The following is a 22262-nucleotide window of genomic DNA, read 5'->3' as shown; positions in this document are numbered from 1 at the left end:
GGGTTCTAGCTTTTAATACATGTGTGTCCACCTTATTGTTTCTTTGGAATGCGGGCTTTGGGGGCAGGATTTGAGGTGCACAGAAATCCTAAAGCTGTTCTCCTAGTTATAGAGAGAATATGACTTTAGAAGTTATGCAGGGAAGTTATTTTGGTTTTTTTGAATAAATGAATGGAACTTGTTATTTGCCCTCTTTGCAACAGAACAGAAAGCGGCTGAAAGAGCAGTGCGGGATCAAGCCAAAGCAGAAGAAGCCTTTCAGGAGCTGGATGATGATGGAGATGGAGTGTGAGTCTGAAATTATTCCCCCTTTCAGTAGCTTGTTCACAGACACTCTGATCTGTGGTCAAAGGCATGTGGCAGGACAGATGTTGATCCAGCTGCTGATCCCTTTGTGTCCCGACGTCAAATTCTCGCACTTCACTATTCCTGTATTTATTTGGAGTAGAGGAGCACTTATTGCTACCATCTCAAGGGCCATGTTGGGCTCAGGAAGCATTAATTGTCTGTAAGATGTTTCAAACTGGTGAGAGGGCACAAACCCAATCCCAAGATACCCTGTTAATTAAAAGCATCCCTAAGTGATCCTTTAAGTCTTCTAGCAATAATGAGGGCTAAAAACGTGCTCTTTCCCCTAAAATGAAAGCTAGGAACCTGGGAGTGCACATGCCACAGGGACTGCTATATCAGTTTTTGTGTATGCAGAGTTGTGAAAGGCATGGCTAGTACCCTAATTGCCCTCCTGTGCCTTCAGGATATCTGTTGCTGAGCTCCAGACGCACCCTGAGCTAGATGCAGATGGCGATGGGATCCTTTCAGAATCGGAAGCCCAGGTATGGTGGGGAATGTGCACTTGTAAAGGGGGGCTTTTCTTCTCATGCAAGCAAAAACAGCTGTTCATGGTTATCCTTCATTCTTTCTGGTAGGCCTTCTGCTTTCATGCACTTCCTGTGCTTTGCGGTTCTTTCCCCTCTCCCACCAAAAGCTAGGTTAAGATGAGACCACTTGACACTTGGAGTAGGGCTGGAGTCTGGGAGCAGACAAAGTTGTAGATCAAACCAGAGTGTCCAAATACTGCCAGGCTATGAACCCCCCCAACCCCCGGGTATTGGTTCAAAGTCACTTGCTGGGGTGGGGGAAGATTTCAATAGGCATTCTACCGAAGACACACTGCTTTATTTTACCGTTTTCCAGCCATTCCCAATATGTCCTATGTGTGCTCAATAGCTCACTTCCTTTGTCAGATTTTTCTTGGATCTTTTCTTAACAGTACTGGCCCAAGACCTCCGGGTATAGGGCAGTATATAAATTCAATAAATAATAATACTTGAACCTTTATTGCAGTGGTGTCTATCCAAAGTCTTACTTTTTGACTTCTGTTTCTCTCTTCTTGTACAGTGGTACCTCGGGTTACAGACGCTTCAGGTTACGCGTTTTCAGGTTACGGACCGCGGGAAACCCGGAAGTACCGGAAAGGGTTACTTCCAGGTTTCCCACATGCGCAGAAGCCCCAAATTGTGTTGCGCGCAGACGCAGCGCTGCAGGTTACAAACGCTGCGGGTTGCGGACGTGCCTCCGTCACGGATTACGCCCACAACCCGAGGTTCCACTGTACACTGTAAAGTGCAATCTTCATTTTCCTTCCACCTTTTTAGCCCCAGTGACGAGAGGTGCACACTTTTAAGCGAAAGCTAGAATCCTTTGTAAAAAGATATCCCATAAGTGCCTTAGAAGCTCCATTTTCTCTCCCTCCTGACATGAAAACTCAGTTGCTTTACAGTGCAATGCTACAAGGGGGTCTTCTGTGCCATTTTGGCTGGGGGGGGGGGATGACTAAGTCTGCTAGAGAAGAAGGGAGTTTCCTAGTTATGCAGCAATCACTAAGCACTTGCCCCTTTCCAATATATCACTTTTCCTCAGCCCTGCCAGACCAGTTTTCACATATCTCAACCTTTTGGAATATTTATAGTACTTGCAAAAGGAGAAAAGTACTAATCACAAATCCATGTGTATTTATCCCATTTGCCGAATTAGAAGCTTGAAGTTGTAGAATCCTGTCTTCCCATTGCTATCAGATTCGGACAGTTTACATGTAGGTTTCAAACAGATTCAAATTTAAAGTGCATCAAGAAAAACAAATCTAAGGCATGTATGTTTAAGGAAATTAGCCCATGGGATAAAATCTTTCTATTTGAACTTTAGTCTTTTTCTTTTTTACTAGTGTGTGATTTATTTATTTGCGCGAAGGTGTCCACAAGGTGGCAGTAACACTGAACCTGCTCTACTTCGAGAGTGTGCTTTTTAGGCTCTTCTTGCTGGCTGCTGAACTATTATTTTACATCATTTCTTCATCCCAAGGGAGCTCATCAAGGCTATGGAAGAGACTGTGGAAATCCTCCCAATCTGTGTTCTTAGTTCTGTAGAGCTGCATGGTTGAGAGCATCACAAATGAGGTTCTTCCCCCAAAAGTGATTGGCAGAGAGAAGGGTACCTCTTCACACAATTCATAGTTAACTTAGGGAACTCACTGTTTCATTGGTTTAGATCAGGAGTGAGCAGATCTCCGGCTTGCAGAATCTTGTTTCGTTGTCATTTTTACCAAAATCCCGTAAGCCCCCAGCTGAAGCCAGGTGCAAAAGACATACACTTAAACAAATTCCTGGGCTCAGAATTTTTGTTCTTTCATACTAAAGTTGAATGGTGCGTACAGTCTTTTCATACTCACTTTTGGTTATTCTAAGCTTTCTTAATTTCAGCAGCATTATTTAGGGCAGAGCGGCGGGGTATGTGTATGTCATTTTGTTGCTGGGACTCAGAAATCCTTGCCCATCTACTGCAAATCACCCAGCAATCTACCAGTACTGTGGATGCAAATACAGCTTCTGCCCACCCCTTGTTTAAGGGGTGTCACTTGCTGAAAGAGCAGGGTCTGTTTTTTTTTAAAATGTTTCTTAGAAAAAATGATCTTGCACCGTCTGGCTTGCTTGAAAGAAATGCTACCCTCTTGCCTTTTCAAAATCTATCACCATTGTGTGGAGCAGGAGGGTGACTACTTGACTGATAAAGTGCATTGCTAATTAATTTGAACTATGGGTTAGCCCTGGGACATATGCAGCTGTGTATAAATACAGTTTTCCTGTTCTTTCAGACTTTACTGGACAATTCCTTGCAGGCGGATGTGGCCAGATTCCAGGACACTGTGTGGGCCGCGATCAAGGAGAAGTACAGACCAGAGGTCAGTGTGCCAACCTTGTCTTTCTCTACCACAGATCCAAGTACAGTAGTTTGAATGACCTTTTCTGGGGAATTGATATCTGAAACAGTTTTTTTCCATGCTTGGCTTGATGCCATTGCTGTACTTCTTAAATGTATTTTAATCTTTGTTGGAAGCCGCCCAGAGTGGCTGGGAAGACCCAGCCAGATGGGCAGGGTACAAATAATAAAATTATTATATTATTATTACATCAACTCTTAATTTTGTACATTACTTTTCCGGACTAGTCAATATGTTCTGAAAAAATTCTGTGGTGGTTTCACATTTATTATGTATTCAATTTATATGCCACCCATCCTTCCTGAAGGAGCCTAGGTTACACAGTATAAATTATGCCGTATTGGTATATTATATGCGGCTTTGAATTCTTAGTTGGTTAGAAAGGCATGACATGAATGGTAAGCATAAGTAGACTGGCGCATTTGGCAGAACTGTTTGGGCTGCAGAATTAGAAGCATCTTGGCAGGCATTAATCATGGCTCCATCTGCAGCTACTGGAGACGTGGATCTTTCATGGAAAGGCAGGCCATTTTGCTCTGGGAGTTTCTGAGTGACATCCATGGGATCCACTCTCCCTTGCTCCTCAAGAATTTCAAAAAAAAAAAAGGTTGCTAACTAAGGGTAGCAGTGAGTTACAAGATGGGCTAACCCCAACTTTTCCCACTCCAGAGCTTGGTTGATGCACAACCCCCACCAAAAGGCCCATCAGATGAAGAGCCAGGTACTCAGCCCGATGCCCACGTGGACCCGTTACCTCCTGATGAGGATTATGACGAGGAGGAGGATGAAGATGAAGAACCTGAGGAAGACGGCATTGATGAGGAGGTGAAGGTACTAAACTGAGTTTCAGGAGTCTACAACTGAAATACAGTATACAGGGATATTCTCCTCCCCTGACCCCCTCTCCTAACTTAAATTTTGCATTCAAGATCACACACACCATAGGAAAATATATTCAGATGTGTTTTTATTTTTAGCACACTTTATTCTGAACACAATATTTGCATGTATGTTTCACTTGAGAGGAGCTGCTCATGGAGCAAGGTGTTGAGGGAGTGGCGTTGAGTAAAGAATTTTGACGCAAAGAGCAGTGTTCGGAACTCCCATTGTTCCAGGCACATTTTGAGACAGGGGATTTCATTAGCGTGAGCAGTTTCTGAGCTCTGGGCGCAGTACTGCTAAGATTTCGGATTAAAACTGCAGTGTTGGAAGGAAAGGAGGACCTTTTTCTGCCTCCCCACTTCCAGCTACTCTCTGAAGACTGGAGAAGATACCCTCTTAAGAATATTAAGGGGTGGGTCAGCAGGGGATGGACTATACCAGGCACGTCCAACAGGTAGATTGTGATCTACCAGTAGATCACTGGATGTCTGTGGTAGATCACTGCTAGATCATTGGCACCCCTAAAAAAAGCTCACCCAAAATTTTCCTCCTCCCTAAAAAAAAGCTGAACTATGACCTGAAGCCCTAAACAAAAATGGGCCTCCCTCCCTCCTAAAAGAAGCTCAACAAGTTTGACCTAAACCCCAAAAAACAGGGCTTCCCTTCCTTAAAAAAACTCAACAGCTTTGACCTGAACCCCCCAAAAGGGGGTAGATCACTCCCAGTTTTTAACTCTGTGAGTAGATCAGAGTCTCTTGGGAGGTGGCCACCCCTGGACTATACCATGTGGGAAATGAACATAATATTTTAGCTGCAGTTTGTTCATTTTCAGCTTTGCATTCTTGTTATAAGAAAAGCGTGGCTAGACATTCCATTGTTGTGCCCATAACAAGGTTTAAGGTGCCATTTAGCCCAGGTTTAAGGTGCCATTTAGCTCCTGGCTTTCATATCTCAGTTTCTAACACTGCTATAGAGGGTGAGTGGAAAAGTAGCCATGCTGCTAGCAGGGGCTCGTCCCCTCCAGAGCTTTTTGCTGATCTTGGGATAGGGTGGAATATTCAAGCCTGACAAATTGCTATGCCTGGTGTAATAAGAATGGCAAGTTGCTAATTCTACAGTTTCACACATGCTGTTGCTTAACATTAGGAAGCACATGAGAGTTCAACGCGGGTCCTCTGTTTGTCTCGCTCCCTCTGAGCCCCTCTTATCCTCCAAAGCAGAGATGGAGAACCTTCCTCAGCCTTAGGGCTGCATTCCCTTCTGGGCGCATTTCAGTCACACAAAATCATTCAGGGTGTGAAGCATGGCCAGTCCCTGCTTGTCAGTTTCTCCCAGGCTCCTCTTCCCCTCTAGTTTATGGTCTATGCGGGCTGCTTTTTGAACTGAAAGTGACGATGGGCACCTGCTGCCTCAATGTCTTCGCAGGCCCCTTCCCCCAAGCCATCGTCAGATGTCAAGGCGTCAGAAGATGAACTGGAGAAGATGCCCCCTTATGATGAAGCCACACAAGCTCTCATTGAAGGTAAGCTATTCTTTAGAGAGCATCCTTTCAAATGCAGGAAACACCATGATTGTCTTTAGTACGTGCAGGCCTGTCTGTGAACTTTGCTGTGTAGAAAATGGAGAGCTATTTTCCGAAAGGGGTCAAGTCCAAGTGGAGTCATCTAGCAATGGTACAAAAGAAAGTTACTGCTTTCTTGCTTGCTTTCTGTTCAAATAAATGCCATAAAGAGGCTTATGAGCTTCAAGCAAGATCGATGTTCTACCGGGTCAGAAAACAAAAGCCATTTGCTCCAAGAGGAGGTGAGCTGCAGCTTTTAACACATGGCTGAAAAGCGGAGCTGCCTTGTTTTGAGAAAGTTCTGGGGAAAAATCAGAGCTGTTCAATATTTCTTTTTATCATGCAAGGAAGGTAATTGATCCAGTTGACCTTGTCCCATGAACACTTGATGCTGATAACTGGTCATGTCCTGATTGCTTAGAGCATTCTTCCCACACAGTAGTCAGTGAGGCAAGCAGGAGTTTATAGGTAGCTGCTCGCTTTAACAAGTATCTGAACATGAGAAGGAGAGGTGTGAAGTCAAGATGGGGCAACAAGCTCCTCTTAGAACGTGAGAGCCCTGCTGGATCAGTCTAGCATCCTGTTCCTGCAGTGGCCAACCAGATGCCCATGAGAAAACCTGCATGCAGGACCAGAGCACAAGAGCAACTCTCCGCACTTGCAATACCAAGCACCTGGTATTCAGAAGAATACTCTCTCCAACAGTGGAAGCGGCGTATAGCCATCATGGCTTTTAGCCACTGATAGCCTTATTTCTCTACATTGGGGGTGAGATGAGTGGTTTAATCCTGTCATGGAACCATCTAGTGCCTCGTGGGTGAGAAATGGGCACCATACAAACTTTCTGCATGGCACCAAAGAAAGGGAGAGGGACAGACCCAGATGTGAACATGTAGTTATGTGTTTCGTTTGCTGTACTCAAGAATTTCCACAGCGCACCCTTTTGGCTACTCTCCATGCTGTATATTCAGTGTGTATTGATTTTTCAAAAAAAAAAAGTCTGTATTTGAACGTTGGAGTAGAATCTTTTTAAATTGTTGCATCGCTTGACCATTTTTGCTCTGTTGGGAAAAGTTGAGTCACGTCGATGGAAAGGGCAAAGACACTTTAGCATCACCTTGAGTCTAAATATAGCACGGGGCAGCGGGGGGAGGAGGATGTTTGTGTTTAGTGTTCCAGTAAGTTCTTTCCAGATAGATGCCATGTAGCCACACCTCCAGTTTCTACTCCTGAATTCATGTGGCTTTCCAAGCCTTTGGTACCCCAGTGAGGTGATCTAACTTCTTCAGCAGCGGTGCGATGACCTCCGGCCCTCCAAGGCCTCTTTATCTGGCCCTTAGGATTCTCTGCAGGCCACTCCTCCTCCCAAGGCCCCTCTTCTCTGCCTAAACAGAATGTGACCTTGTACTGTTCAGAATACCTCTTGCCTGCTTGGATGGAGAGATGGAGATTCCCCCCCCCCCCAAAAAAAAGAACCCACAAGGTTGTTCAGGTGGCTCTGGCTGAAAAAGGTTCACCAACCTGCACTTCAGCATCATATTTTACTTTAATGTGAAGCTCTCTTTTCCAAGTGACCCAGGTGTGCTTGGTCTTTTGGAAGATTGAGTTTACCCAAAGCTATGCAGTGGCACCTTTTTCAATAAGCCTGGGAAGGTGGAGCTTTGTTTTTTTGTTTTTTGTACTGTTGCTGAAATGTAGGCTGGGGCTTAAAGGAACAGCAGACCAAGTTGACCCAGGGTGCTTGAGAGATTCTTCCAAGTCCGCCCAGTTTCCAAGCAGGATCTGTCGATGCTGTAGAATGGAGCTTGTCAAAATGTACCAGACGTAGCCAAAAGCTGTTTTTATAGCTGTAATGAAATGAACTGGGCAGCCAAAGGCATGTCTGCACTTTGTGTTCTGGGAACGTGCGCCATCCGAATAGATCACCGCCATTAGCATTGCTAAGCAGGCACCATTTCTCAGATATCTAATGTCCATGAAGCAAAAGGCAATCAATAGGCCGGACTTGCTATTTGAAGCGGCTCGTGTGGGCTAAAGGGGGGGGGGCGCTCTGTTTGTGGTTTTCTCCTTGCAGCAGTGGAGAGCCATCAGAACGCACAGTATGGGTATGGGATTATGACATGTTTGTTTGCCTAACTTCTGATTTGCCTTTCCTCCCCTTTGCATTAGTTATAGGTACTGAAACGATTCCATCCTGCTTTTCAGTAATTCCAGCTAGTTGGGGAGTGGACAGTGACATATACCTGAGATGTATGGGCAGTTTTCAGTTGATAGCCACTAGGTGGTAGTGGTGGTGCATCCCAGATTCCCATTATTTTGTATAAATTCTTCCAGAGAGGTGTGCTAAATTTGTTGTTGTTGTTTTAGTTAATTTTAATTAAATTTGTATAGCGCCCCTCCTTTGAAGATCACAGGGCAGTTCACAACAAAAATACAAAACGAGAACGCATTTTTCTCCTTATCCTCCCAACCCTTGTAAGGAGCTACTCGGGGTTGAAACTCTGGGGCAACTTTTACAGATATATGGGCATATTTTATTCTAAACTGAAAGATTAAAAAAAATGTTGGTGCAATCGAGGGGAGATCTTAGCCATGAGATGGGATTCCAGAGCCAGCAAGCTTTTCCCCCAGTAGAGGAAGAGTAGCTTTTTGAACAGAAGGGAGTCACTGATGCATGGTGCAGTCCAGGCATATAAACAGCAACAGTTTGGGTTGCTCTTTTCTTCTCCCTCTTTTGTTTAATAGACAAAAGCAATTTTCTGGTGGATGCACATTGGTATTATTGGAGAGAAGTGGATTGAATAGCTCTGCTCTTGAGAGGCTGGATTAAGAAAAAGGAGTGAGACCGTTTGAAAGCCTTGATCTGGATAAGCAATCCTAGTTTCTGATTAAAAACCTGCTGAAAACAAAAATTAAAGTCCACAGCCTAGGAATTGACTGGCTGTTTCAAATCCGTATGTGTTATTGACCACCTATTCTCTGCTCCCACCACAGTTTAATGGACCTTGTAGCAATGTTGCAGTGACTGTAAGAAGCTGCAGCTGGCAGAATTCAACTAGCTCTAGATCATAGGTAGCCAATACAGTGCTTTCCAGATGTTGGACTACAACTCCCATCAGGCCTAGAAGTGTCAGCTCTGTAACTTGCCCAGCAACATCTGGAGGGCACCATGTTGGCCACCCCTGGCGCAGGCATTCTCTCCAGCTCTAGCAACCCAGTGTCTCCTGTTCCCTGGACGCCGCTCCTCTGGCTCTCCCATTTTCTTCCTGCGCAATCTCAGTCCTAATACCCCCTTGGTTTTTCCTTTCAACTCCATGTCTCTCCACCACTTACCATTGTTCCCCCAGGTTCCTGTCTTTTATTTTGTCTCACTTCCTGTAGCTGCTCTGTCTCTTGACCAGCCTGCTTGGTATTCTTTTTCCTCTTCCCTTCTTCCCCTCCGTCCCGTCATACAGGCCTCCCTGGACATGAGATACTATAGAGTTGTTCTCTCAGTGCCTTTTCTCCCCAGCCCTTTTCCTCAGCTCATTGTCATACGCTCTGGGGTGGCTTCTTGGTTCTTGGCATGACAAACTCCAATTCCAGACAAACAAATAGCTTGGGAGAGCATGCTGAATCCCCTGAGCAACTGGGCATTCTTCTTTTTTCACCACACCAGCTCAGTCAGTCAGTGGTGAAGACTTCACAGCCGCAAATGAGATACTGTAAAAAAAAAAACAATTAAAAATTGCAGGAGACTCTGAGTAGTTTGTTCCACTGCCAAACTACTCGTGAGTGAGCATGTCCTTTCCTAATGATTAGGACCCCTTCTCCCTGATGAAACTGCTCCTTGTGTTAAGATCTGTCTTGCAGGACCTTTTCTAGGTCTCCCATCAGAGGTGAGGAAGCAGGCATCTTCCCTCCCCCCCCCAAAAAAATTTTTTTTATAGATTGGATTGTGGTTCTTTTTTCCTCTGTTCTTTGCTGGGTTATGCTGTTGGTGTGCATTGTTGATATCCATTGTTGCTGCTACCGGTATTTATCACTAAGGTGCTGTATAGTGATTAAAATATAAGCTAGTATGCACCTGCAGGCTCTCAGATAGGCACAATAGATAAAAAGAAATGTGCACTGGATTTTTAAAAATAGTTTTGGATTTTTATTTTGTTATGAACCATCCCAAGAATCATGTCGATTGAAATGCTGGGTAGAAAATCTTAATAATTATAATACCTTGGTTTACAACCATAATCCGTTCCGCGGGTCCGTTTGTAAACCAAAATAGGTTGTAACCCAGGGCGCGCTTTCACAAATGGTGCCTCCAAAAAAGAAAATTGTTCGTAAACAAAAAATGGGGGGTTGTAATAATTTTTAAAAAAGGTGGCAAACCGGGACACACACTTCTGGGTTTGACATGTTTGTAATCCAAAACGTATGCAAACCAAGGCACCACTATAATAATAATAATATAAAGAAAATTCCTGGGTAGCAAGGTCACTACAAATTCTTGTGCTCCATGGCTTCATTCCTCTCTGCAGAGGGCAGATATGAGTGGCATCTCCTGCACTGCTCTTAAGCTGTGTCCCGGAAGGCCAGTGGTTAGCTCGTGGTCTGCAGTAAGAAGGAAATGGCCCTTTTAGGTAGCTATTAATAGACTGAATTTGAGCCACAGATCCATCATTTCTTGCGTTCTCCCCTTCCTTTGGACAGGGCCCAGTGTTGAAGTCAGTCGCTTTTTCGCCATTTATTGCTGCTGCTGTTGAATTTCCAGAGCATCTCCCATTTCATATATGTGAAAGGCTTCTCTGTGCTGGTTACTTGCAAGCCAACTAGATTCCCTAGGCGAAGAGCTAATGTCCTTGCAAGGGGAAAGCCATGCAGTGCAGCTGGTAGAAATCTGGGCCTCACTGGTGCAGTTCAGATCTCTTAAGTCCTGCTCTCAGTCTGGGTTCTCCTATAAAATGGAATGAATACTAGCCAACTTGGTATTAATTTGATACCAAGCAATCACTTACCTGGCCAATTTCCAGTCACCCACAATAAGATGTATAGACAAGCAGACAAATATAGAAGTACTGTAGTCTCTTTCTTTACAATCACTCGTGTATTTGATAGAAGTAACATCAACTCATAAGTCAACACCTGTCTCGGGCATCACATAACTAGTTAGCGTGCCAGAGTCTCGTTCGTTATTGGAATTAACCAGACAAATCTCTCCACCAACTAAGAGCAGCCATGCACCAGCACCCGCAGAATCGAGAAAGAACTATCGATCTGTCAATCCTTTCTGTGTCTGGGCCAGGCAAGCTTTCCCATGTGCATGGCCATTCTTAGTTGGATGGAGCGATTTGTCTGGTTAATTCAGATAACAAACGAGACTTTGGCATGCTAACTAGTTATGCAACCCCCGAGCCAGGTGTTGACTTACGAATTGATGCTACTTCTATCAAATATGTGTGTGATTGTAAAGAAAAAGACTTACTTCTATATTTGTCTGCTTGTCTATGCTCCTTATTGTGGAGCATTTGTCCTTGGCGATATATTTTACTGTGCCTTTGCATTGTGCTATTCTGTTACCCTCCTCTGCATTGTCTGTTCAATTTCTAGTCATGGCACAGTTAACTGGGCCCTCTAATCTGGGTTCATACTTACCAGTATTCAATAGCCGCTCAGTAAAGCACAGCTAGTGATGAAAGGCCTTAAACTCAAGATTGTAGCTGAAATGCATCTTAATTGGTTTATTGGTGCACAGTGCTTCATGTAAGCCGTATTATCTTCATACGGAAGATAATATTTTCCAGAAGGAAAGAAAATAACCCTGAAACAGTACAACATGGCAATTTAGAATACATTATAGATTGCAAATTGTATAGGAATAGCATTATCCATCAGAGTTCTATTTACCCTCCTTCTGATTTCCCCCAAATCATCTAGTTGTTGAACAGAATTTCTGATCTCCCCAAGCATGTTGGCATTCTGATATAAAGGTCATAGTTAGCCATCCAAAGCTATGGGCCAGGATCCTGTGGCCTTCAGCTGAGCACATGAGGTAGAGTTTGGATAGAGAGATTCCTTGGAACACCTTTTATATTGATCAGTAGCCGGGTCAGGAGGATGGGTCAGTTTCATGACATACTTAGGGGAACCAATATAAGAGAGAAAGCATGGATTACCATGTGGGGGAAAGTTTTAAAAGGCAAATGGCATCCTATTTATGCTGATAGTATGACCTCGTATTTCATCTAACTGTCATGCAAGATGCCAGGGACTCATATGTCTGCCACTGAGAATCAGCTGAACAGCTCCCAGCAGCTTGCACATGAGTGGCCCAGAGTTGAATCTTTCCATTCTCTTCATCCACTTTTGTCCATCATGGCTGCTGTACAGTTTGCTGAAGCTTGCTGTAGTGGGTTGTTTACAGGCCTTGTAGGGTCCTAATTTACACCTTGCAGAATTGCTATGGGGTTAAAAAGGTAAACGTAAAGGACCCCTCACAGTTAAGTCCAGTCGCGAACGACTCTGGGGTTGTGGCGCTCATCTCGCTTTACAGGCCAAGGGAGCTGGCGTTTGTCCGCTCCGCAGACACTTTTTCCTGGTCAAGTGGCCAGGATGACTAAGCCTCTTCTGGCGCAACGGAACACCGAAACCAGAGCAGCGCACGGAAACAGCATTTACCTTCCCGCCGGAGCAGTACCTGTTTATCTACCTACTTGCACTTTTTGGAGTGCTTTCGAATTGCTAGGTTGGCAGGAGCTGGGACAGAGCAACAGGAGCTCACCCCGTCGCGGGGATTCAAACCGCCGACCTTCTGATCAACAAGCCCAAGAGGCTCCGTGGTTTAGACCACAGCAACACCCACGTCCCTGTGGGGTTAGATTGGTTTAATTAAGCAGGGCTGTTTTAATTAAGAAGCGAACTCTGCAGAAAAGTTGGCGGGAGTTACGTTTTTTCATTCAATTTTGCAGCCAGGCTTACTTTCCTGTATGTCTTCCAGCTGCCCAGAAGGCCCGAGAGCAGTTTGAAGAGGTAGAGAAGTCCCTGAAAGAAATGGAGGAGTCTATCAGGTATGGCTTTGGGCTGGCAGCCGCAGCCCCTCAAGGGTGGGGTGGGCTTCCCTCTGGAGGAGGGGCAGGGCGGAGAGGAACAGAATCCATGTCACTTGCAAGGGTAAGTTAAGCCCTTAGATCAGAGTTAGGGGGACCAGGTCTTGCTGGCAGAGCCAAGCTTGACAGGCTGGGAAGGCCTCTCACCTTTCAGTCACAGTGACATGTTTTTGCCCCCCATCCCGTTTGAAATCAAGCCATGTGTGCAAAGGCATAACCTGGGTGGAGCATGGAGCAAGGGCTTCACTATACATAACGCTTTACAAGGACTGTTTGACATCAAACACCCTCCCCTTTTTTTTTTAGTTCAGCTTTGTCCTTACCTGCCTCATGCCTGATGTCATATATGTGATGTCAGGCGTAGGGTATGGGGAGATGGCTTGGCCAAAAGAGCCTGGCATGCCAAATGGGGAGGATTGATGGGCCTAATTAAGCTCTGAAGGCTGGAGGTTCCCTCACCCCTGCCTTGGATGAATTCTCCTCGAGGTCTGCAATATTTCTTTCTGCTTGACACTGACCCTTCCCCGTTGGCTTCCAGCAATGGCAATTTGTACCCCTTAGCCAGCTCTGTTTGTATGATTTCCCCAGACACCTAATGGTTTGGATGGGTTCAGTAGGCAAAGTTCTTTTTTGGGGGGGGGTGATGACAGGGAGATCCTTTCTTCTGGACCATTTTCATTGTCATGGATCTTCTCTATATGGCTCCTCCTCCTCCTTCTCTATCTCCTCCACCTCGCTACCCACCCTTTAAAGAAGAATGTGTGCCATTCTCCCCCCCCACCCTTTAGTTAGGGGATCTCAGCAAGCTGGTGTTTGAGGACCCATGTGCTAAAAGCGAGGGGGGGGGTGTCCATAGGAATTCTGTTGAGAACCACAAGGGTGATTTTTAAAGCGTTAAAAGGGCTGGTTTTTAAAATCCTATCCTATGCCTGGTCTTTCCTGCTGCTTCTTACTTTGTTGATGCATCCTTAGCTAGGATGTTAGGAGAGGTTACTGTTCATTATTTTACTGTGAAGATAAGAGTGCTTTGTACAGTTTCGCTTTAGGGTTTTGGGCATTGCTTTGATGCCACTTGCCATTTAAATCGCATCTCCCCTCCTTTTCCCGGTCCCAGGTGGGGGAGGGGGAGAAGTATAGAAGCCAAAAATAAACTTCAAGCTGTCTCCTATTGATTGCATACATAATTATTGCCGTAATCACGCCACTCCTGGGTTCTTAGGCTGGGAGGGCTGATGCAGGGAGCAGATGGGAGACCTCAGCATGCTTAGCTTGGCTGACCTTGGTGACAGACACTTCATTTAGCTATTGGGGGAGGATATATTTGCTGGTTTCTGCCGCCTTCTCAGTGGAAGGGGATGTACAGTGGCAGAGGCACTAAACGGACCCTGTGGCTTGGTGATTTCTGGCCGCATCTTCAGAGTCTCTTCGCATACCCATTGTGGCATGGTGGCATTTTTTGACATGCTCTGTTACTTGACTCCCAGTCTGATAAGTATTATCAGCTGTTCCATCCTTTCTCCACTTCATCTTCGCAATGGCTATAGTCACTTGCAAGTGGTTAGAATGTGATACAGCACATTGTTCAAGTCAACCAGCCAGTTCTTTCCAGCCAAAGGTTTTTGCTCAATTTCCATGCTCTGTCCCTGAGACCGTTTACCCTGTTGCTTCTGACAAATCTTCCCCTAGCTTGCTTGGAAGTGCAGCAGGAGCTTCTCTGTCCGAGAGGAGTGTGCTAAAATAAATCTTATTCCGCAAACTAGCTATGAAGGGCTTGTCTGAATGAACCTCTTGTTACATCTGTTACTCTTGCCTATAAACATGTTGTTGTTTTTAAAGGAATCAGAATAAATTATACAGATTAAATCTATGAAAATGTAATTTATTCCGGGCATAGTATTGCAGCTTCCTGTGCACTGACTTTAACATCTTCTTAAGTGGAGAGTCTACAGATTTATTTCCCCCTCCCCCCCAATCAAGGGCAGTCCCTGCAAGGAGAGGCTGTGAGCTGCCCATGGGGTGCCCTAGTCTGACCAAGACCTCTGAACAAGCTCAGGGACAATGCAGTAGCTTCTCATTTATTTATTTATTTGCTCAGATTTATATGCTGTTTAATCATAGAAGAATATGAAAGCGGTACGCATCAGGGAATACAATACATCAAATACTTAAAATATAGGCATCAGTGAGTAATAAACTGCTAAGATATATCAGGGAAAGCCTGATGTTTAGTGTGTTACTGTTGCTGCTTTCCCAATATCAATATTCCTTGATGGGTAGGTCTAGGATAGTGTTGGTGAACCTGGTCCAGGTGTGGGGTTCCAACTTCCATAGCTCTAGCCAGAGTTAGGGATGATGGGAGTTGTAGTCCAGAAACATCTGGCGGGTGCCCAGGTTCCTCACCCCTGACTTGCAGAGACTTTATGCCTCTGGAGCAACTTTCGGTCCAGAACTTTGAAAGGCATAGAAGTTGCAAGCCTTGACAGCAGGCTCTGATTCCCAGAGAGTGTGTGCAGGCAGAGCAATTAAGCTGCTTCTGTTGTGAGCTAGAGTCCTTAGAAAGTACAAAATTATGGCCACTCAGACCTAGGGGTTTTTTTTTCTGAGTTTGTAAGTGTGTGCCATGCCTGCAGCACTTCGGCTGGCAGGAAGAGGCTTGCATGACCAACAGTTTGCCCAAGCAACCTCCCCCAAACCCCCGTCTCCGCAGATAGGCAGCAAGCATGTCCAAGGAGCTATGGGCTAGTAGAGCCCTTCTTTCCAATATGCTGGTTTCCTCTGCTCAGGAAAGGGTGTGTTTTGCGGGGGCAGGGGGGACATAGAGGAACATTTAGTCATACGAGCCACCCCCCCACCCCCCCAGCCATCTGAAGTGATACAGCCAAAACACATGTTTATCCCCTCAGGGAGAGCTAGGCCTAAAACAGCAGGTGCAAAACAAGAGCTTTAATTGAAGTCCCTCTTCAGAATTAGCTCCACATGGGGCATTTCCCACCCAGCCGTAACTCTGCTGCGCTTGCAGTGCAAACTGCCCCTCCCCACCCCAGGGAGATCTCTGGCTTGTCCCATTAGGAAGGCTTTTAAGGGGGGTAGGGGTTGGAGAAAATGTGTCAGCTAAGTAAGCAGCTAATGGAAGTCTGGAGTCACAGCTGGGACCTGTTTTTGTTGGTGTCATCTTTCCATGCTCTCTTTTTTTAAGTAATGAAAGGCATCTTTCCTTTCTAAAGGAAGGAGGGTGTTTCACGGTCCCTTTCATTTAGGGCTACTACCTGCCCTCCCCTCAAAAGTTTCAGCATGGCCGAACATACTTGCTCACCTCTATCCTTAAGAGTCTCACAGCCGTGAGTTGCTGCTACCCCACTTTTCCCAGGTTGCAGACAGGGCTTAAGGCTCTGGGGGGAAGTCTGGGTTAGGACCCATGTGCCCACCTTGGCATGTCCTGCCACAACAGACCGAGGGAGGGAGGAGAGGACAGGAGAACAGGAAGAACGACAAGGGTGGGGTTGAGAAGGAGAGGGTTTTCCTTCTTCCTAAAAGCTACGTTGATCAAACCAGGGCAAAGTGGCTGCTAAGGCAGGTCCTTTATTAAACAAAGAGCTTTGCATCTCTCTGTGCTCATGGGAGAGAGAGAGCCGTAATTAGGAGTAGCCTTGGTGACAGGGTGGTAACCATTGGTGACAGCCTCCCCAACCAGTCCCTTTGCTGCTCCGTGGGGTCCCCTGGGAGGACAGGCAGATAAGGGCAAGGAACAAAGACAGCCACTTAGCAAAGAGCTTGGGCAAAGGCCATTGACCCCTGACACAGGCTGGACTTGCCTTCTACCAGCAGGAGAGGGCGGAGGAAACTTGACTCCTGGTGGTCAGTGAAGCAAAAGGGACATGCTGCCAGGAGGAGCTATAACTCAAGAGCGGGTAACACGGCCCTCTGCCTCTTCGCTGCAGAATCCCGAAAGCTCTTGCCCACCAGGGGAGGCCATGCTTCACTTAGATTGACCATTGAGCTGGCTCAGCAATATGGCGGCGTTAGTTCCTCTTCTTTTAAAAAATTCATTTTTCATAAAAATGAGACCGTTTGTGAGAAGCATGAAATGTTTTTGCCATCTTTGTCTCACGCCAGTCTCCTGCTGGCCTTTCTGGGATAACGTGTGTTCCGAGATGAGGTTTCACCTCCACAGAATGCATGTATCCCGCAAAACCTTTCCTTGATTGCAACAGCTTCTTGCTCTTTGTCCTTATCAACTGCACAGCCTCCCACCCCTGGAAATACCCCTTAATGTTAGGAGCCTGCTGTCTAGAGAAAGTCACTAAGAGGCTGCCAGGAGGTCCGCCTGCTCGTTTTAAATTTCTATCCATGCTTCTTGTCGCTTATGTGCAACTCGGAGCAGCCTTCAAATTTTTCAAATCACAATATCCCATGTGATAAAATGTTCCGTTAAAAATACAATAAACACTTATTTCCTTCTCTTCTGGTCTTGGAGCTAAAAGCCACATTTTTCCCCCTCTTACGCTTTCTCTGTATTTTGCTGTATATGTGAAATAGTAGGAATTTAAATGTATGGAGACAGATTTAGTGGTCAGAAACTCTCAGCCTTTGTTTGACTGGATTACTTCTGCCTTCTGAGCAAAGCGTCCCTCCTGTATCTCTGTTAAAATTGACCCAGGAATATTCCAGTAACCCTAGCCCCATTCTTATTCCATCAAATGTCCTGTTAGCCCACGTGCAGTTCTTTTCTTTTTAACAATGTTGCCTTCTTCCTTCCCTCACCCAGGAGCCTGGAGAAAGAGATCTCCTTTGATTTTGGACCTCATGGTGAATTTTCTTACCTCTACGGCCAGTGCTATGAACTCACCACCAATGAGTAGGTACCTGTGTCTCTTGCTTGACTATTTTGTTTCCTCTGGGAGGGAGTGGCTCTCTTCTCTCTGCTCAGCCCTATGATATCTGGAGTGCTCTCTTTGAACTGTATGTCTTACAAGCTGTCACTCCAGAGGTGCCAAGATGTAGGTGGGTGGCCTGCTGCCCACCCGCCAGGGTGAGCCTGTGAAGCGGCAGGAGATGGAGATCTGGCCAAAAAGGTTCTTCGCTCCTGTTCTTGACTATAAGGCGAGCATTATTAATGGGAAGGAAGCTGGATTTTTACTCCCCCAAACTGTAGCTTGGTAGTATGCCATAGCCCAGGCACCCCCAAACTTCGGCCCTCCAGATGTTTTGGACTACAGTTCCCATCTTCCCCGACCACTGGTCCTGTTAGCTAGGGATCATGGGAGTTGTAGGCCAAAACATCTGGAGGGCCGCAGTTTGGGGATGCCTGGCATAGCCCTCTAGAGCAGGGGTCCCCAGACTTACCCGGCTTTGGGCGGCGGGCCGGAGGGCAGGGGAGGGCACACGCAGTGGGCCGGAGGGCGGGGGAGTGCGTGCCCGTGCGCATGCACACACTTACTGGCGTGGTGGCACGCTTCCAGGTCGGAAAAATCGTCGGAAATCGTTTGTGCGCATGCGTATGGGCCTCCCCCGACCCGGAAGTGCACCGGAAATGACCTCTTCTGGGTCGGGAGAGGCCCATACGCATGCGCAGAAACTATTTTTGGCGCTTTTTTTCGATATGGAAGTGCGCCGCCGCGCTGCGCGCCGTAAGAGCAGGCAGCGGGCGGCGGGGGTCGTCGCGGGCCGGATTGGGAGGCCAATTGGGCCGCATCTGGCCCACGGGCCGTAGTCTAGGGACCCCTGCTCTAGAGCAAGGTGGCTAGCTTTTGGAAGCTTGCTGGGGCAGCTCAGGGTGAGAAGAAAAGCACCCCCTTCAAAATTGAAGATGGAGCCAGGCACTCAAAATTTAGGCAGCTAAGGCTCCCTCAGAATTCATTCTTTACTAGTTCTTGGGGAAGTGAGGTTCTCCACTCAGTCAGCAGAAGAGAGGTGCTATTCTTTGATCTAGATAGACAGTCGTACCTTGGAAGTTGAATGGAATCCGTTCCGGAAGTTCGTTCAGCTTCCAAAACGTTTGAAGACCAAAGCACGGCTTCTGATTGGCTTATAATCTGCCTACAAGGAAAAATACTGAGCATCCAGAATAGAAGTCTTTGACACAGAGAGAGAAAGAGACACAGACTTCTATTCTGGGTGCTCAGTATTTTTCCTTGTAAGCAGATCATTTTTAAAAGGTTGCACATAGTTGTGTTCTGCGTGTTTTCATGGGAAGCTCACCTCGTACATTCTTAAATCTGGTGTTGATAGCAAAATAATCTTGGAAGCAAGGGATAGATCAGGGGCCTAATCTTCTTCCTGCCATGCTTTCCCATTCCATCTAACCCCGAGCAGAATCCTTTCCAAATATATTTTGCCTTGGGTGCCATCGTTTTAGGAGCCAGGTCTAATGGTCTAATTATTGGCACTTCAAAACATATGGCCCAGGGATCTCATGTATTTCTCTTATGTTCTTTCCCTCCTCAGATATATTTATCGCCTCTGTCCCTTCAGCAGAGTGTCTCAGAAACCCAAACATGGTGGCTCGGAGACCAGCCTTGGGTAAGAGACAACAGTGCTCCAGGATTTGACATGTTTCATAACAGTCTGAGGTCACTAGCCTCCCAAGCTAAGCAGGGAGATTTCGCGGTGTTTTAGTGGCTAAGCAGAGGCTGAGCTACAGATCAGGAAGTGCATAGTTTGAACTTTGGCTTTGCTCTTCAACATGCTAGGAGGCATTATGCCAGCCAAATTCTTAGCCTTAGGACGCCTTGTAACAATCCTCATCTTGGGGGTGATGATACTGACCTACCTTACAGGTCTGTAAGGATTAGGATTACAACTATGATTATGTACATTGGGCACTTTGGATAAACACACACCTCTTTGTCCTGGCTTTTAACACTTGAGATGCATATTTTTAGGAGCCACCTTATTATACCTGAAGGAGCGTCTCCACCCCCATCGTTCTGCCCGGACACTGAGGTCCAGCACTGAGGGCCTTCTGGCGGTTCCCTCGCTGCGAGAAGCCAAGTTACAGGGAACCAGGCAGAGGGCCTTCTCGGTAGTGGCTCCCGCCCTGTGGAACGCCCTCCCACCAGATGTCAAAGAGAAAAACAACTACCAGACTTTTAGAGGACATCTGAAGGCAGCCCTGTTTAGGGAAGCTTTTAATATTTAATAAATTATTGTATTTTAATATTTCTGTTGGAAGCCGCCTAGAGTGGCTGGGGAGGCCTGGCCAGATGGGCGGGGTATAAATAATAAATTATTATTATTATTGTAACTGTAAGTTGTTTTTACGTTGTGACCCGCCCTGAGACCTTAGGATGGAGGGCAGGTAATATATAAGGAATAAAATAATAATCACTACTATCAGTATGAATAATAAAACCCTGCCCCTTAGCCTCAGTCAGTGTAAGAATACCTACCCAATTAGAAACGGGGAAGAAAACTTTATGTGTGTGGTGTGCAGTTTTTAAAATACCTTTGCTGCATATTTTAACTTCCTGGAAATGGCCAGCTGCGCTGATAGGACCTCACTTGGTGGCTATATCCTTGGCCCCGAGACCAGCCAACCCTGGAGCAGATTCATCCTGTGGAGAAGTGGCTCCATCTGGTTCTAAATGTTCCCTGAGTTTATGATTAGCAGGGGCTTCTTGGGGTGTTCTGAGTTGTTGCTTCCTTTCCAGCACGTGGGGCTCCTGGAGCGGTCCAGATGATAACAAATTTGGTGTCATGAAGTATGAACACGGGACAGGCTGCTGGCAAGGCCCCAACCGATCCACCACAGTAAGTGATTCACGTAGTCCCGAGAGACCAGCAAGCTTGGTCGGGTGACCAGCAAGATACAGCTGCCTTTTCAAGGCCCAGCAGCAGCATGAAGTGGCCTGTCACCCAGCTGACAGTATGCCTCCCTGTCTGCAGGCTGGGAGAAGCAGTTTGGTTTCCAGCACACCCGAGTTCTGGCTCAAAAAATCACAAACCTTTATTTTCTACTCCCAAGTGTGCCCATTAATGTGGACTCCCTGATCCCAGTTAGTGAAGGAAACCTGCTTGAGAGTGGGAAGAGGGCAGTTCAGCAGAAGAGTTGCACTTTTTAAGAAGTAAGTAGGAAGTAGAGTTGGCTACCTGTAGGAACATCTGAAAGATTGGGGCTGGGCTGCCAGTTTTAGCAGACCAGCTTGAGGGGATGGGGCAGTGGCCGTGGTTGTTATTCATTCATTCATTCATTCCTTGCCTCAGTGATGTCCTAGGATTTCCCTTAGTACTTTTAAAATTTTTATTAGAGTTTATAAATACAAAACTTAATCTCAAATATCTTTTTTGCTCAACATTAAGATAAAAACATGACAAAAGAGAGATAGATAAGGAAAAAAGATAGGAAAGAACCTTCAAGAGAAAATAGAAAAGTTCAGAGATTAAAGAACTTCTGATTCTTCATCTGTCCGCTATATATAAACAACAATCACTTCATCCACTCCAACATAATATTAAGATTTCCCTTGGGAAAATTTGATGGATGAGGGATGTTTGTGCGAGTTTAGGATCAGGCTGATCTGCCATGCTTGGATCAGAGTAGGAATTATCCCATGCCACACGTAACAGGCCCGTGAATTGCGGTGGCAGTGATTTGTCTCACCTGGCAGAAACTTGAGTTGGCTATCGTGGTTGGCTGACACTGTTGCTAGTATGTTGTAAAGCTGGTGTGGGGAACCTTTGGCCCTCCAGGTGTTGCTGAACTACAACTCATCCATGTCTGAAAGCATGGCCAATAACCAGGGATGATGGGAGTTGTAGTTCAGCAGCATTCCCCAAGGAGTGACCAAAGAGGTTCCCCATGCCTGTTGCAAAGAAATGACAGTGGGTAAGGGAGGGTTTATTCCACAGTCAACGGTAAGAGTGATGGGCTCCTGCACAACAGCTGCAGTCCTAAGCCACAGACTCCATAGTGGGTAGCCAATGCCCTGTTTTCTCTCCTACCAAGGTGAAACTTACATGTGGCAAGGAGACAGTGGTCACATCGACGACAGAGCCCAGCCGCTGCGAGTACTTGATGGAGTTTATCACCCCAGCGGCCTGCCATGAGCCAAAAGACCTCGGCCACGATGAACTCTGAGGCTGGCAGGTGAGTTCCTTTGTCAAGTCTCAAGATGACACAGTAGCCATGGGCGCTGGCAAACGTGGAAGGAAAGCCATGTTCTAAGTTGTACAGACTAAAACTTTTAGTTTGGCAGCAGTTACACATTGGAACCCCCTGCCTGTTGACACCGGGAAGGTGTCCTTTAATCTCTTACTTTTCCTTTTAATTATTACCGAAACGTTTTTAATTGTGCTTACTGTTTTCATTGATAATTTTAATATTTCTTGTAAACTACTTAGGTTTTTTAATACAATCAAGTGGTGTATAAATTTAGCGTATGTAAAGAATGTAAATAAAGCCCCACTGGGAAAGGGGAGCAGAGTTTTTTGAGAAGGTTCCACCACTTGGCAACTACCCAAGATC

At 46.0% G+C, this 22262-nt stretch overlaps 1 protein-coding gene across 4 annotated transcripts in view; it reads left to right on the top strand.

The window, feature by feature from the left end:
• The window catches only part of PRKCSH (PRKCSH beta subunit of glucosidase II), a 31552-nt gene that overhangs the window by 8543 nt on the left and 747 nt on the right, over nucleotides 1-22262 (top strand). For 2 of the 4 annotated variants that reach the window (XM_088658686.1, XM_035140836.3), the window contains exons 8-17: nucleotides 204-288; nucleotides 755-833; nucleotides 3149-3235; nucleotides 3944-4099; nucleotides 5582-5678; nucleotides 12691-12760; nucleotides 17565-17654; nucleotides 19244-19318; nucleotides 20449-20548; nucleotides 21744-21884. In XM_088658686.1, the coding sequence (XP_088514812.1) occupies nucleotides 204-288; nucleotides 755-833; nucleotides 3149-3235; nucleotides 3944-4099; nucleotides 5582-5678; nucleotides 12691-12760; nucleotides 17565-17654; nucleotides 19244-19318; nucleotides 20449-20548; nucleotides 21744-21875 (971 nt within the window). In that variant the 3' untranslated portion in view covers nucleotides 21876-21884. Of the gene's footprint in view, nucleotides 1-203; nucleotides 289-754; nucleotides 834-3148; nucleotides 3236-3943; nucleotides 4106-5581; nucleotides 5679-12690; nucleotides 12761-17564; nucleotides 17655-19243; nucleotides 19319-20448; nucleotides 20549-21743; nucleotides 21885-22262 lie in introns of all 4 variants that reach the window. The other 2 variants (XM_035140835.3, XM_035140834.3) reach the window with 1 other exon arrangement.

This window comes from Zootoca vivipara, chromosome 15 (genome assembly GCF_965207765.1).
Source record: "Zootoca vivipara chromosome 15, rZooViv2.hap1.1, whole genome shotgun sequence".
NCBI lineage: Eukaryota > Metazoa > Chordata > Lepidosauria > Squamata > Lacertidae > Zootoca > Zootoca vivipara.
This window is presented reverse-complemented; position numbering and strand designations above follow the sequence as displayed.